The following is a 14,891-nucleotide window of genomic DNA, read 5'->3' on the forward strand; positions in this document are numbered from 1 at the left end:
TCTTGGTTTTTACTTTAATCCTTCTGAAAAGGAAATTTGTCAGAATTTCTGCATAATTCAATCATTAAATTGTGCATAAAATCATTCAAACAAAATGCTTAAATACGAAAAGGAGCATTGTAGAAAAACAGATTCCGATCTTTTTTCCAGTGGTGGTGATAGGAACCAGGGATCACAATGTCTGAAAAATCTGAAATTGGGGGCTATTTTGCCTTACAACACCCTTGATGCATCTCTCCCCAGTGAATGGATTTTAGAAATGTATTTAATTAATAACTTTCTGTGAGGGAGCTTTTAAAGCTGTTAAACGCTCCATTTAACCTTAAGTACCTGTCACCACAATTATGATTACATCTGACTTTGTACGTTTCTGTAGAACAGAGCGTTTTACATCTCACCAGTCTGAATGACAGTTTACACCTCACTGATTTAATTCGGAGATATTTTGAAAAATGGGAGGAATTCCCATTTAAGCATCTCTGTGGTTTATGTCACTGGAATATTAAGCATCAAGTTCATGCATAAAAACACAAAGATCATACGTAAAGACATGAACATGAGACTAAAAATAGAGGGATGAGCAAAGGATGGGCAATGAAAGTGGTTTAGAAATATAAGATGGAGACAGATAAACATTTATTTGTGTGCCTCTACATCCCTAAACTATCTTCCTCCTCCTCCTATCTTTCTCTCTTCTACCCTCCTCCAGCACATCTCTGATCTCTGTTCTGTCTGTTGTCTGTCTTATGTCCTCTGTTCTTTCTCCTGTGCACTGGCGGGCTGATGTAAAGGCATGGGAATGGGGAAACACCAGGAGAGTGTTTGCACACACTCCTCTCATTTATTGCGCAGAGGGAACTCCTGACTGTCACTTGCTGGAATCTCATGCTCTTGTATCTTTTCTCTTCACTGAGGTAAGAACCCTTGTGGCACAGTAGCAACTTACCATCTCAATCAGAGTAGGATTTTTTTTTTATCAAGACATGCGTGCATGAGTTAGACAGGCTAAAGTCAACATGGCCCTCAGGTTATCTGCTTGTTCCAGTCTCTTAAACGGTACAGTGTTTTGTAAGTGAAACGTCTTTGCATTAAGAGTGGTTTAACATCTCAAACTCTTGTCTTATTGTTTAGAGATTTATTGAGCAACTACTACGAAATGATTGTGGAAGTTAAGCAGTTAATAAAGCAGTTATGAATGAGGAACTGAAGTGCAGATCCATATATGGCTGGTTTTCCAGCCCCAGTTTAAGCATAAACCTAGGCTGAAAATGGTAATTCTCCACTAACACTGAAATTTAGTCCAACATTAGGCTTGATACATGTCTGAGAGACTGTCAGTTAGAGTTTGTTAGATCAGTCATTGGTGCGTTTAAATGGCAAAATGTTCTTTTCCCAAAGTTCTTAAAATAAGCCTGATCTGTAGTTACTACTGTACTACTGAAGTACTCTGTGGTTCGGCAGTGATTGAGCAAATTCTGAACACTAATTTATTGCCTCATGTCTTGTTTCTTTTAACATATGCTGTGAATTTTAGTAAGCATTTCTTCTAATACATGAATATTTTCTGTTTTGGCTGTTGATACTATGGCAACCAAATTTTAACCCCTTAAATTCTGAAGCGTATTACATTATAAGCCTTATTATTCAGTAATTGCATGGACAAAATGGACAACAGCGCAAAATGACTGAGCAGTGATACAGGAGTGAGGAAAGGAAACCTGGAAATCCTGGTATTAGAGGGGTAACTATCCTAAAACCTTAAAATTTGTTATATACAGCAAAAGTCAATTAGAACCATAATGTAGGTGTTTTATTTAAAAGGTGAATTTTTCAAAAGTTTTGTGTCATTTGCTTGTTGCAATGTAAACAGTCACTCAAAGTGGTAAGATGTGAAATGGTGCACTGTAAAGAAACACCAAGTTGGATGCCTTTAGAGTTGAGTTGATGGGAATCATTGGTCACAATGTCTTCAACGAAAATATAGCCATTTTATTTGCTATATATTATACATATGTGTGTGTGTGTCTGTGTGTGTGTGTATGTATATATATATATATATATATATATATATATATATATATATATATATATATATATATATGTTCTTTAAAAAATGTCAATTTCTTCTTAAAATGCCTAAAGTGCACCTCTCTATCATGAATGGATTTAAAAAAAATACAATTTAGACCAAAATGTTATCTCAGAACAACCGTAACACAACATATTTGGCATCAAGCAGCACATTTATAATCATTTCATGTAATAGCTTTCTGTGAGGGAGATTTTAATGGCATTAAAAACATATCTGTTTTTCAGATATATCAGATATATATCTGATATATCAGATATAGGAACATATCTGGTTCCTATCACCACCACTGTGAATTTCTAACACTGTAAACATCCTTAAAGTAGCAAATCTCAAATCAAACCACTATGGAATGACTTTGTTTATATTTTAACCAATAAAATATACAGACATTTTGAAAGATTCCCTTTTTGCTGCATTTTAATTGCTTTTCATTATCAATTTAAGAACTAATCTGACCTCTTAATGATTTTTAAACTGTAATAAATGCTGCTTTGGTGCCGTCTTCTCGTATGCATGTGAGCATGTGCCAGTGATGCTGAATGTCCTGCTGTGCATCAGGGTGCTGTCAGCAGGCTTTAGAACAGTGTGTTTACACAGACCTCCACCACAGGCCCTGTTACTATGGCGTCATTTGTTGTGTTCTGATCTGTTATGCTTATGATACTCTGTCCCGTGTCTGCTTCCCGCCAACATGTCTTCAATACGGAGCTGTTTAGCACATTTTTTGGCCACTGTGCTCCACAGGTTGGCGTAAGTTCCTGTAAAGGATATTGAATGCGAGGAAGAGTGAGCAATGACATACTGTGATGGAGGAGGAAAAGACTGCTTTTTGGGATGACAGCACAGTGTCATAGGTGACCAGTGTGTTTTCACCTTTCTATTAGATTGCTTAGTGAAATGACCTACACTGCCTGTGAGCTTCTTTCTAAAAAGCTGTATAGATATTGCTGTTTTTCTTTGTAAAACCTGCAAAACTGAAGGCACATGATGATGCAAGACCTAGGCTGCATTGGGAATTATGGCATACTTCATTCATTTTCGCAGCACTCAAAGCTCTCAGGTGTTTAAACTATTTTTGGAAAAACAATTTCAAAATGTGCTTTTAACAACAGTTTGGAAATGAAACCTGTCAAACCAAACCTAGCTTCTTACTGAGGAACACACTTTGATGAAGATAAAGCTGAGTTTTTCAAAGCCTTTCAAAAATAATTGCTGTTTCCTGATAACCAAAGCTGTGCAGGTATTATATTTCTGGCTTATTTCAAACGTAGAAGCCGCGCTATTTCCAGTCTTGACAGGCAGTGTACATGCATATGTTTGGTCCTGATCTTGTTAGACAGAAATGTAGTTAGCAGCCATATTTCCCCTGCAGACAGCAATTAGCACTTTCATTTCCCCTGCAGCTAGTTCATGTGGACATGACAGAGGAAACCCCCTGAATCAGAATCCCAGAGGAGTGCTGAAGAACCATGCGTTGCTCAACCCTGCTGACGATCCTGGCTGCCGTGCTGTTGTATCTGGTAATGGGGGCGTTGGTGTTTGGCTGGCTGGAGACGCCCAGAGAAGAGCTGGCTTATGGGAAGCTTCTCAACTCTCGCCTTGCTTTTCTGCAAAACCACACCTGCGTCAGAGAGAGCAGCCTCAGCAAGTTCACTCAGGTACATTTGTATAAGCAGGTAAAAATGAGCATCCTAGAGTACCAGTTTCTGTTACAGCCATTCACCTTAGTTCACACAAGTAAATGCACCCATAGAAGCACATACACAGATATGCTTTCATAAATATTCATATATATGCAGGGTTGGGATAGCTACTGAAAAATTAGTAGTTAGCTACTTTGTAGGTACTTTCCCAAAATTTGTAGCTAGCTAAAATTTAGCTAATTTTCCAGAAAGAGCAGTGGCTACCTTTTAACTACTTTTTGAAAAGTAGTGTGCTACTTTTTAGTTACTTTCAAAGCGCAACTGTCAGACTGTTTGTGAATCACCTGACACACCAAACAGGCCCAACTGATAGTGTGAACAAGACACTATATTTAATCATGAGCCAGAAAGAAACACACAATTGAAAAGCTGCAAAAAGTGTATTCGACAATCAAAGGCATGATATCCAACAAAAATTAAAACTAAACGCAAAGTCAATCATTCCAGGTTTTTCCTAACAAAAATCAACAAAAAGAACTGAATACAAACCAGAGAATTTTGTGCAAAGTGTGGTCAACTGTTTAAATAAAACTCCAATTTAAACATTTCAGCAAGATACACTGGTCAGGCGTAACATTCTGACCACCTCCTTGTTTCTACACTCGTAGAATTTTATCAGCTCCGCTTACTATATACAACCCCTGGCAAAAAGTAAGGAATCACCAGTCTGGGATGAGCACTCATTCAGACATTTTATTCTGTAGAACAAACTCAGATCAAAAACATGATGCAATAATAAGGTCATTCCAAAGTGCAACTTGTTGGCTTTCAGAAACACTAAAAGAAATTAAAAAAAACATTGTGGAAACAAAGTAAACGTTACTTTTATTGAGCAAGCACGGGGAAAAAAATATGGAATCACTCAATTCTGAGGAAAAAAATATGGAATCACTCAAATTGGAGATAGAAAATAAGGACACACCCAGTCAATTTCCTTTCCCTAAATGGACATCTGCCTCAGATTAGATCTGCTCGTTAGTCTGCAGTTAAAAACACCTGCAGTCATGACACCTTGGAGGGCTGCTGGACGAAGTGGAGTGGCAAGAAACATGGCTCCAACAAGAGAAATGTCTCTTGAAACAAAAGAGAGGATTGTGAAACTTCTTGAAAAAGGTAACTCTTCACGCATGGTTGCTAAAGATGTGGGCTGTTCACAGTCAGCTGTATCCAAGATATGGACCAAATACAAACAGCATGGAATGGTTGTTAAAGCCAAGTGTACTGGTAGACCAAGAAAGACCTCAAAGCGTCAAGACAAAGAACTTAAGGCCATTTGTCTTGAAAACCGAAAAAGTACAACTAAACAGATGAAGCATAAATGGGAGGAAGCTGGAGCCAATGTATGTGACCGAACCGTAAGAAATCGCCTAAAGGAAATGGGATTTCAATACAGGAAAGCTAAAAGAAAACCATCATTGACACCTAAACAGAAAAGAACAAGACTGCAATGGGCTAAGGAGAGGCAATCATGGACTGTGGATGACTGGATGAAAGTTATCTTCAGTGATGAGTCAAGAATCTGCATTGGACAAGGTGATGATGCTGGAACTTTTGTTTGGTGCCGTTCCAGTGAGATTTATGAAGAGGACTGCCTGAAGAAAACAACCAAATTTCCACAGTCCTTGATGATATAGGGCTGCATGTCAGGCAAAGGCACTGGGGAGATGACCGTGATTAATTCTTCTATCAATGCACAAGTTTACATTGACATTTTGGACAGTTTTCTCATCCCTTCAATTGAACAGATGTTTGGAGATGATGAAATAATTTTCCAAGATGCCAATGCATCGTGCCATAGGGCAAAAACAGTGAAGGCATTCCTTGGAGAACAACACATTCAGTCGATGTCATGGCCTGCAAAGAGTCCAGATCTCAACACAATTGAAAACCTGTGGTGGAAATTGAAAAAAATGGTCCACAAGAAGGCTCCGACCTGCAAAGCTGATCTGGCAACTGCTATCAAAGAGAGTTGGCACCAAATTGATGAAGAATACTGTTTGTCACTCATCAAGTCCATGCCTCAGAGACTGCAAGCCGTTATAAAAGCCAAAGGTGGTGCAACTAAATACTAGTGATGTATTTTAAATGTTCTTTTGTTTATCTGTTTTTCATGATTCCATATTTTTTTCCTCAGAATTGAGTGATTCCATATTTTTTTCCCCGTGCTTGCTCAATAAAAGTAACATTTACTTTGTTTCCACAATGTTTTTTTAATTTCTTTTAGTGTTTCTGAAAGCCAACAAGTTGCACTTTGGAATGACCTTATTATTGCATCATGTTTTTGATCTAAGTTTGTTCTACAGAATAAAATGTCTGAATGAGTGCTCATCCCAGACTGGTGATTCCATACGTTTTGCACTATGTAGTTCTACAATTACAGACTGTAGTCCATCTGTTTCTCTGTATACTTTGTTAGCCCCCTTTTACCCTGTTAATCAGTGCTCAAGGCCCCAATGGAGAGCAGGTTCTGTTTGGGTGGTGGATCATTCTTAGCACTGCAGTAACACTGACATGGTGGTGTGTTAGTGTGTGTTGTGCTGGTCTGAGTGGATCAGACAAAGCAGTGCTGTTGGAGTCTTTAAACACCTCAGTGTCACTGCTGGACTGAGAACAGTCCACCAACCAAAAACATCCAGCCAATAGCGTCCTGTGGGCAGCGTCCTGTGACCACTGAAGGACTAGACGATGATTAGCTCATACTGTACAGCAAGAGATGAGCTGTCACCTCTGGCTTTGCATCAACAGGGTGAACGGACAACGCAGGTGCATCTAATAGAGTGGACGGTGAGTGGACACAGTATTTAAAACTCCAGCAGCACTGCTGTGTCTGATCCACTCATACCAGCAGAACACACAATAACACACCACCACCATGTCAGTGTTACTGCAGTACTGAGAATGATCCATCACCCAAATAATACCTGCTCTGTGAGGGTCCATGGGGGTCCTGACCACTGAAGAACAAAGCATCCCCAAACCATGACACTTCCACCTCCATGCTTCATAGTTGGTATGAGATTCTTTTCTTGGAATGCTGTAAACATGTCTTCTGTTCTGGTGTCCAAATAATTAAATTTTAGACTCATCTGTCCAAAGAACATTATTCCAGAAGTCATGGACTTTGTCTGCATTCTCTCTGGCAAACTTCAGTCTGGCCTTAATGTTTTTCTTAGAGAACAAAGGTTTCCTCCTTGCACACCTCCCATGAAAATCAAACTTGTGTAGTCTCTTTCTGATAGTTGATTCATGCATTTTCACATCCACAGTAGCAAGAGCCTGCTGTAGGTCCTGTGATGAAATTTGAAATATATATATATATATATATATATATATATATATATATACATTTTTTCTTCACACCATTAAACCACCAGCACCAGCTTGACCTGTTAATATAACGCAGGTTGGGTAAATCAGTTCATATTCATATAGTCATATATGCACCTGTCAATTTATTACACTCCTCTAATACTAGATTGGACCCCCTTTGCTTTCAGAACAGCCTTCATTCTTTGTACCATGGATTCCAACATTCTGGAAACATTCCTTCAAGTCCATGTTGACATAATTAAATCATGTAATTACTACAGATCTGCCAGATGCCTGTTCATGTTGCAAATCTCCTACTTTTCCACATCTCAAGGGTGATCTAATGGATTATGTGGAATCTGGTGTCTGGGAAGGCCTTTGAAATACACTGAGCTCATTGTCATGTTCATAGAACTAGTTTGAGATGACTTGTGCTTTGTGACAACTTGCATTGTCATGCTGAAAGAAGTCATTAGAAGATGGGTGAATTATGGCCATAAAGGGATGCATATGATATTCAAACTCTACACCATTACATCACCACCATGACCAGCTTGAACTGTTGACACAAAGCAAGTTGGGTTAATTTATTCATGTTGTTTAAACAAAATTCTGACCCTATTATTTGCATGTGGCCACAGAAATTGAAATTCATCAATCTGTTGTAATCCATGCACCTTAATGTTAGACATGTTGTGCATTAAAAAATTCTGAAGTTTGATATGAAAATTAACTGAAACTTTTAACCCATCTTCATGATTTTATGCATTGCCCTGCTTGACTTTCATGATTGACTGAAAATGGGAAAATTGTCTGACTGAGCCAGTGTTTCTGATGATGTGGCAGAGTCTATGTGCTTTATTTAAAGATTAGTTCTCGTAAATAAGTTATGCATGACGTTCTATATCCAATAAAGGCTTTTACTGGAAGCATCCCTCCAAGCCAATTGTCAACTAGGAACCTTTACTTTTGTAATGGTTGCACCCTGATCCCACATTCCTTCTCATTTTGGTGTTTTAACAAACCAGCTTCTATGTAGGAATTAGCTAGTAGTTCAGTATCAGGTGTTTCACCAGGGAAAATGCCAATGTCATCAGTGAGGGTTACTCCAGGACCAGGGTTGGGTACCACTCATATAGGGTACACACAGAAGTACAGTATCTAACATTTTATAATCTTTTCATATCTCTGCAGGAAGTGGTTGATGCCATTGAGGCTGGAGTAGATGCTAAAAGCACTGCTAATTTCACCAGCAGGTGGGATCTCTCCAATGCTTTCTTCTTCTGCGGGACTATTATTACCACCATTGGTGAGTGTCACAGTTTGCCTCTCTGAAGATAGACTGGTCATCCCTCACTTTAGCAAGTGCAATGCTGTGTTACTGTTGAACTACTAATCAAATGGTCATAATGGTCCCTTTTCTCTCATGTGCACTGCTCAGGTTTTGGGAACCTTTCCCCTAAGACTGAGGGAGGCCAGTTGTTTTGTATATTCTATGCACTGGTGGGGATCCCCATATTTGGAATCCTTTTAGCTGGAGTGGGGGATCACCTGGGAACCATACTCCGGAGGGCAGTAGCAAAGATAGAGGCTCTGTTCCTGGTGAGTGCTTTGAACTAACATGCTTCTTTAAGGACCCTTTTGATTATGTTAAAGTCTACTGCACAAAAATCTGCATTTTAAATTGTTAACTGGATGGCTTGTATGATTACATGTGTGTCAAATGTGATACCACACAATATCATGGTTCAATATACTAGAATGTGCTAATTAAAGGATGACCACATGGTGACAGGCTTGTTTAGCTAAAGAACATGTCTGGTCTAACACAGCTAAACATATAGGTGGCAATGATATTGGGTCATTGGCCCCCAGAACTGAAGATGGGGGGTGAATTCCCTACCAACTCTGCACAAAGATTGAGAAAAGCCATAGAGCAGTCGCAACACTTAAATAGCATTTCGCTGCTGTCGGAACAAAACCTTGTATCTCCATTATTGTCGTTTTTCACTTCTTGACATAATTTGAGTATTCATGGTCCTATACATTCAGTGTACATTCATGTTGAATAGACCAAAAGAAATTACCCAAAATTACTTGGAAAAACGTCTGCTTCCACTGACTTACATTAAAAGTAGAGGGAGTTTTTTCCTTCTCCTGTAAAGTGAACATTTTGGAGAAACAAGGTTTTGATCCGATGACAGCGATTTAACAGTTAGAAAACAGTAATGATTTTGAGCATGCAAGGATGCTATGACAACCAGTAAAGCTGCAGTTTTCCATACACATTTGTTTCACTCACTACTTCTGTTTGTGGGGCTGTTAGGCTGCTGGCTAAGCTAGCACAGTTCTGTAATAGTTAGCACTAGGTGCCAACTTATCTAGCTAACAGCTCCACATACTGTACCACAGAAGAGATTTGATTCCAATTAATGAATCAAATCTGAATGAGAGACGTCGAGTTTTGAGGTAACAGAAAGACAACCCTGTTCTGTGTATTTAGAGCTGTTAGTTGACTAGGCATGCTAGCACCAGCAACATAGCCAGCTCCACTGTACTGTCATAGTTTTTGCTGTGCCAATTCACTTCTGACCAGTCTGCCTCTTTTGTTAGGTAGTCTAGCAGGATGACAGGGATGAAGTGGGAAAAAGTAGTAGTAGTTTTGGGGGTAGTTTTAAGACCATGGTCTTGGCCAAGGTCATCAGTTGAGTGCTTTGTAGAGTATTTAAATCAAGCATGTGTTGGAATAACAGCTATTTTTCCTGCTTTTCTCGAATAACTGCAGAAGAGGGTGAGCCCCACCAGCGTACGGGTCATATCTGCTGTGTTCTCCATTTTGATTGGTTGTTTGATCTTCATCGCCTTGCCCACCGTGGTGTTTCAGGAAGTGGAACATTGGACTCTTCTGGAGGCAGGATACTTTGTAGTAATAACACTGACAACAGTTGGCTTCGGTGATTATGTAGCAGGTATTCAATTAAGATTGTTAATGTCATTAGAGGGGCAGGATATTGCATTTACATTGGGTTTGCGGGAAGGCTTGCAGATATTTTCTCCCGGCATACAGAACATTCTCTAATTTAGCTCATTTCCCCTGCTTAAGATGGTAATAACATTCAAGTTTTAACAAGCTGATTAAGCAGGCCTCAGTGAAAACGTATATTTTCCAAGAACATACATTTAGATATTGGTTAAAGTTAAGAATTTAGTTTTGAGTCCTGACAAAGTCAAATAGTTAGAATAGTTACTGGCAATTTCATTAGATACTTGAGTTCTGAAAGTTTTAGTTTGAAGTTTACATTTAGAATAAGCTCAGTGTGTCTGTCCCCTACTAGATAACCGTAGACAAGGCATCCCAATGTACAAACCCCTGGTGTGGCTGTGGATTGTGTTTGGTTTGGCCTATTTCGCTTCTATCCTCACTATGATAGGCAACTGGCTCAGAGTGCTCTCCAAGAAAACCAGGGCAGAGGTGGGTGTGTGTTTTACTTTGTATTTGCCTTTGCAAATGGTGTACAACAGTATATATAACATCATTCAGCGGATTTATAACTTACTTGATGTCTTACAGTAAATGTAGTGTCAATATTTACATACTTGCATATTTTTTCTTATGTATTTTTTTCTATCCAAATTATGATATAGTAACATTTAGTCAGCCCTAGATGATCCTTATCAGCATAAAAGTATGAATTTGAAGCATTTGATTTTTAAAAATATATTCAATGCAACTAGGTCTCTGTGTAATTATTTCCATTTGCTCCCTATGTTTGTCCAAAGATGGAAGAGCTGAGAGCTCATGCCACAGATTGGACTCAGAATATCCAGAACATGTCCATGGACTTCCGCATTCCTGTCCCTCTGGACCTTAATGACCCATTTCAGCTCCAGCGTAGACGCCGGAGGAAACGCCACCGTGGTGCCCACCATAGGCACGCACGAATAGCTGTGGATGGGCTTCCTCATGGGCTCTCCTTGGAGGCTGAGCCCATCAGGGAGAATGGGCATTTGTTTGTAAGCTGGCCTGGTTCCCGATATAACACCGCGTCCGATACCAGGTGGGAGGGGGAGTCTCTTCACTTTTCACTACATTTTGATGCACCATCCTAATAGTTATAAGAAGCTTAAACTTGCCATTTTTAAAGTTATAAGAACAGATGCTAAATAAAAAGAATTGTTTTTTTTTAGAGATATTACATTTACACAGTTTTCCCTTAGTCAAAATGTAGTTAATGAGCCAATGGTATCTTTACTTTGCTTTTTCTTTAGTTTTGCACTACAACTACAAGGCTAATGTAACCAACAAGTAATGAAAGAATATTATGCCTCCATTGTTCAAGCTGCAAACCTAAATCATCCCACAAACCATATGAAGTTGTTAAGGGAAATTTCATGTATTTTTCCAATTTTCTAAATAATACAACTGTTGTAAACAGGCATTCATAGTGATTTGATGAGAAATGGTGCACAAAAAAAAAGTTACAGATTTCTTTATAATGGTGGTGATAGGAACCAGGGGTCACACTGTCATCAACACGAATATATCTATTACTATATACTAACCACTGTTTGACCAACAACACAAAATTGTGTGAAATCCTTTACCTCAAGTCATGATTTTTGCAACATAGGCAAAACCCTTTTTGTAATACTTTCGTATTACAGCAACAACATACATCTTTCTGCACTTCATGCTTTAGAATGTCTGTTTAAATACAATAGATAATAATAATGTTGTCATCTCCTTCTAGATTATATGCAAAGTATGAGATGAGGCCTGGATCAAGACTGATGTCAGGTCACGGGTCAAGACCTGTCTCCCGTTCTGAGCTGAGGTCCCAGTCCAAGCCTGCGTCAAGGTCTGCCTCCAGATCAGTTTCTGGGTCAGATTCCAGATCCGAGACACCATCAGAATCCTGGTCGGAATCAGACTGGAACTCGCAGGACTCCGGCTCTGCTTCCGGGTCCGAAGCAGCAGAGAAAAAGCAGTTAAGTGAGAAGGACGTCCCTGTTGTATTGGTTGCAAGTTGTTCAGCTCTACCACCTCCTTCTCCTTCTTCCCCATCTTCTCCTCCTCGCCCTTCTCTCCTGGACTTCTTTGGTGAGAACCTGGCTTACATTGATGAGTCTTCGGACACTTTGAGTGACCGCATCAAACCGACCGGAAGTGGATCCAACAGGCCTCGCAAGCCCAAGCGGAGAAGCATGAGGAGGCAACTTCCCTACAGGGGTCCTTCAGGAATACAGAGAGAGTGCAGCAATGAACTTCAACCCCCACCATATCCTCCAACACCTCCACCACTCAAAGATTGATGCTGTGTCTTAAATCAAGCACCTCTGTAGTACACTATCTATTTTGTAGTGCAAGTATGCGTCAAGTGTGTTCACACTGGAAAATGCAATGGGTTTTTAAGGGGCAATTCCAACGATTCCAACAATTCCAAGAATTTTTAATTCTCCATACTTCACTGGTTAAAATGTAAACAAAGTCATTGAGAGTGGTTTAAGGTGAAATGATCTGAACTGTTCACAGTGGTGGTGAAAGGATCCAGACAAATAAATTGTTTAATGATTTAAAACCCACCTTACAAAGAGATATTACATGAAATGGCTATGAATATGCTGCCTCATGCCTGAGATGTTGTTTTGCAATAGTTTTGAGATTTACTTTTGGCCTAAATCATATTTTTTATAACGTTCGTTATGTGGAGGTACTTACAGGGCATTTTAAGACAAAACCCCAAACCAAATTTTTTATATTTATTTTATTATTTGTTTACCCCTAATGTACTAACATTACCTATAGAAACTCAGGTTCTCAGTAGGTTCACTGGTCAGTTTGGATAGTAAAATAAAATGGCTATATTTGCTTTGTAGACATTGCAATCTCTGGTTCCTATCACCATCATTGCAAAGAAATCTGAATCAGTAAGTCTCTCTACAGAAATTTAGAAAAATGACTTCCCCTTCATTACCCAGATCATGTCCTAGAACCTCAGAAAGATAAAATGTTGCACACTGTTTATAGTTAGTAGATGCAGGCTGCCATATGTAGTGGGCCATATAGCACTAGCAGGGTGACTGTTGCCTTATGGTACATATGAGTTAAATGTCTTTGTCCATCAGCATTTTTATTTTACAATTGTTGACCATTTAGACATGATTCAGTGACATGGCTGGTAATTTATAATTACTGTTTAATGTTATTGGTTTGAGACAATAATACCCTACAAAAGTCCAGGCCGTAGACGATGAAGGACACGGTGTACAGTGTAAGAATGTAGTGCAAAGTGCCTGAATTGAGACACAAGGTGATATTAAGCAAACTGGCCCCCCAGGACTGTGAGAGCACCACAGAAAAATGAGTGGACATAAACCGGTATGACTTAACCTACAATGAACCATTATGTTGATGAGATTACAGTTGTGAATACTAATTACTATATTTAAAGGGACATTCTTTCCTAAAACTAGATTATGATACATGTTATTTATTGTGTTTTGCAGTGTTTTATGGTACAGAATTATCCCTCAGCCTCATGAATTTGACAGAATTTCCGAGTTTATATTATCATGTTATCATTCAGCAGTGTCTCCTCACTACGATATCCAGCATGCATTTACACAAACACATGAACTATTTGGGAATCACTGTAGTGTCATCCAATCCTGAATACTACCCTAGCCACTGAGCTATAGGTGAATTAATACAACTAGACTAGAATGCATGCACCTTTTACCTTGGTCATCAAACAAAATTGTGAAGAAATAGCATTTGATATTCATTCCATACATAAAGAATTTTACATTTTCAGCATGAGAAAATGAGCCAAACTGAGGCAAGATAACTAGATCTAGTTACCATCACCATCACGGCCAATGAAACTACTAAGCTTAGGGTTAGGGTTAGGGTTAGGTTTAGGATTAGTTTTAGGGTTAACCCTAACCTTTTAGCTTGTTGTTCTCATTGTCTGAGTCATTTGTGCCATTTCAGTATTTTATTCAATCCGTTGTAATGATGATTTGAACACATATGGCAAAAAATATTCATATCTTTTTATGCATAAGTCCAGCCCAAAAAATCCACCCAAAGCAATGATGGTGTAGTTTTTCTATAGTTTCTCCTGGAATGCCTCTGAGATATTTGTTGCCATGAACGCAATGCTGCATCGCACAACTTCCTGGAGAGCTTAGTGCCTTCCAAACGAAAAGCTAACATAATATTGCTGTCCAAAAAAACAAAAACAAAACAAAAAAAAAAACATGATGATAATGTTAATCAAACAGCCTGTAAACAATGGTCCTGTGAAGGTGTTTGAAAACAGTGAAACATAATATTTACAGAAGTCTTGCATCTACCATTACACTTTCCACAACTTGTTTTAGTGAAGATATTCTTTTCCCTTTTGTCAATGTATTTTTTTAAACAGTCAGAGTGTTTTGAGTGATTGCTATATTTTGTGATTTTCTGATGTGCACTTCTTATTTGCCATATGTGACATGCATGTTATTGTGGAAACTTCCAGAATGAAGTTTCTGGATTGCTTCACATAACTTTTACAAATGTTAACCTTTTTTTATTTTACTGTATTTTACTTTTTGATGTCAGGTGTGTGACATACATTTGCTGATTATATGAATATCTTTTCATGTAAAAGTTTGTTATTAATGGCTGCTATATTACTTCTTTGCCAAGCTGTCCATGGCAGGGTCGGTTTTGGCATGAAGATGAACAAATGGCGCCCTCTAAAGGCTGTTTTTCCATAAATTCCCCACCATTTCCCATA

General features: G+C 38.8%; 1 protein-coding gene across 1 annotated transcript; it reads left to right on the forward strand.

Moving 5' to 3' along the window:
• Positions 1-800: 800 nt before the first annotated feature.
• kcnk4a (potassium channel, subfamily K, member 4a) lies at positions 801-14,402 on the forward strand. The gene is made up of 9 exons (XM_017689454.2): positions 801-914; positions 2,837-2,946; positions 3,496-3,750; positions 8,299-8,413; positions 8,546-8,706; positions 9,890-10,073; positions 10,440-10,576; positions 10,885-11,162; positions 11,856-14,402. Exons 3-9 carry the CDS (start codon positions 3,562-3,564, stop codon positions 12,415-12,417), a joined length of 1,626 nt encoding a protein of 541 aa, XP_017544943.1. The 5' UTR covers positions 801-914; positions 2,837-2,946; positions 3,496-3,561; the 3' UTR covers positions 12,418-14,402.
• The last annotated feature ends 489 nt before the right edge of the window (positions 14,403-14,891 follow it).

The sequence above is a fragment of the Pygocentrus nattereri genome, chromosome 8 (genome assembly GCF_015220715.1).
Source record: "Pygocentrus nattereri isolate fPygNat1 chromosome 8, fPygNat1.pri, whole genome shotgun sequence".
NCBI classification, from domain to species: domain Eukaryota; kingdom Metazoa; phylum Chordata; class Actinopteri; order Characiformes; family Serrasalmidae; genus Pygocentrus; species Pygocentrus nattereri.

What these genes read in the sequence shown, in the direction of transcription:
- kcnk4a (XM_017689454.2), top strand. Translation starts at nt 3,562, where the DNA reads ATGCGTTGCTCAACCCTGCTGACGATCCTGGCTGCCGTGCTGTTGTAT. An exon ending in GACTATTATTACCACCATTG is followed by an intron (nt 8,414 to 8,545) that starts GTGAGTGTCACA and finishes TGCACTGCTCAG; the next exon opens with GTTTTGGGAACCTTTCCCCT. An exon ending in CTTCGGTGATTATGTAGCAG is followed by an intron (nt 10,074 to 10,439) that starts GTATTCAATTAA and finishes GTCCCCTACTAG; the next exon opens with ATAACCGTAGACAAGGCATC.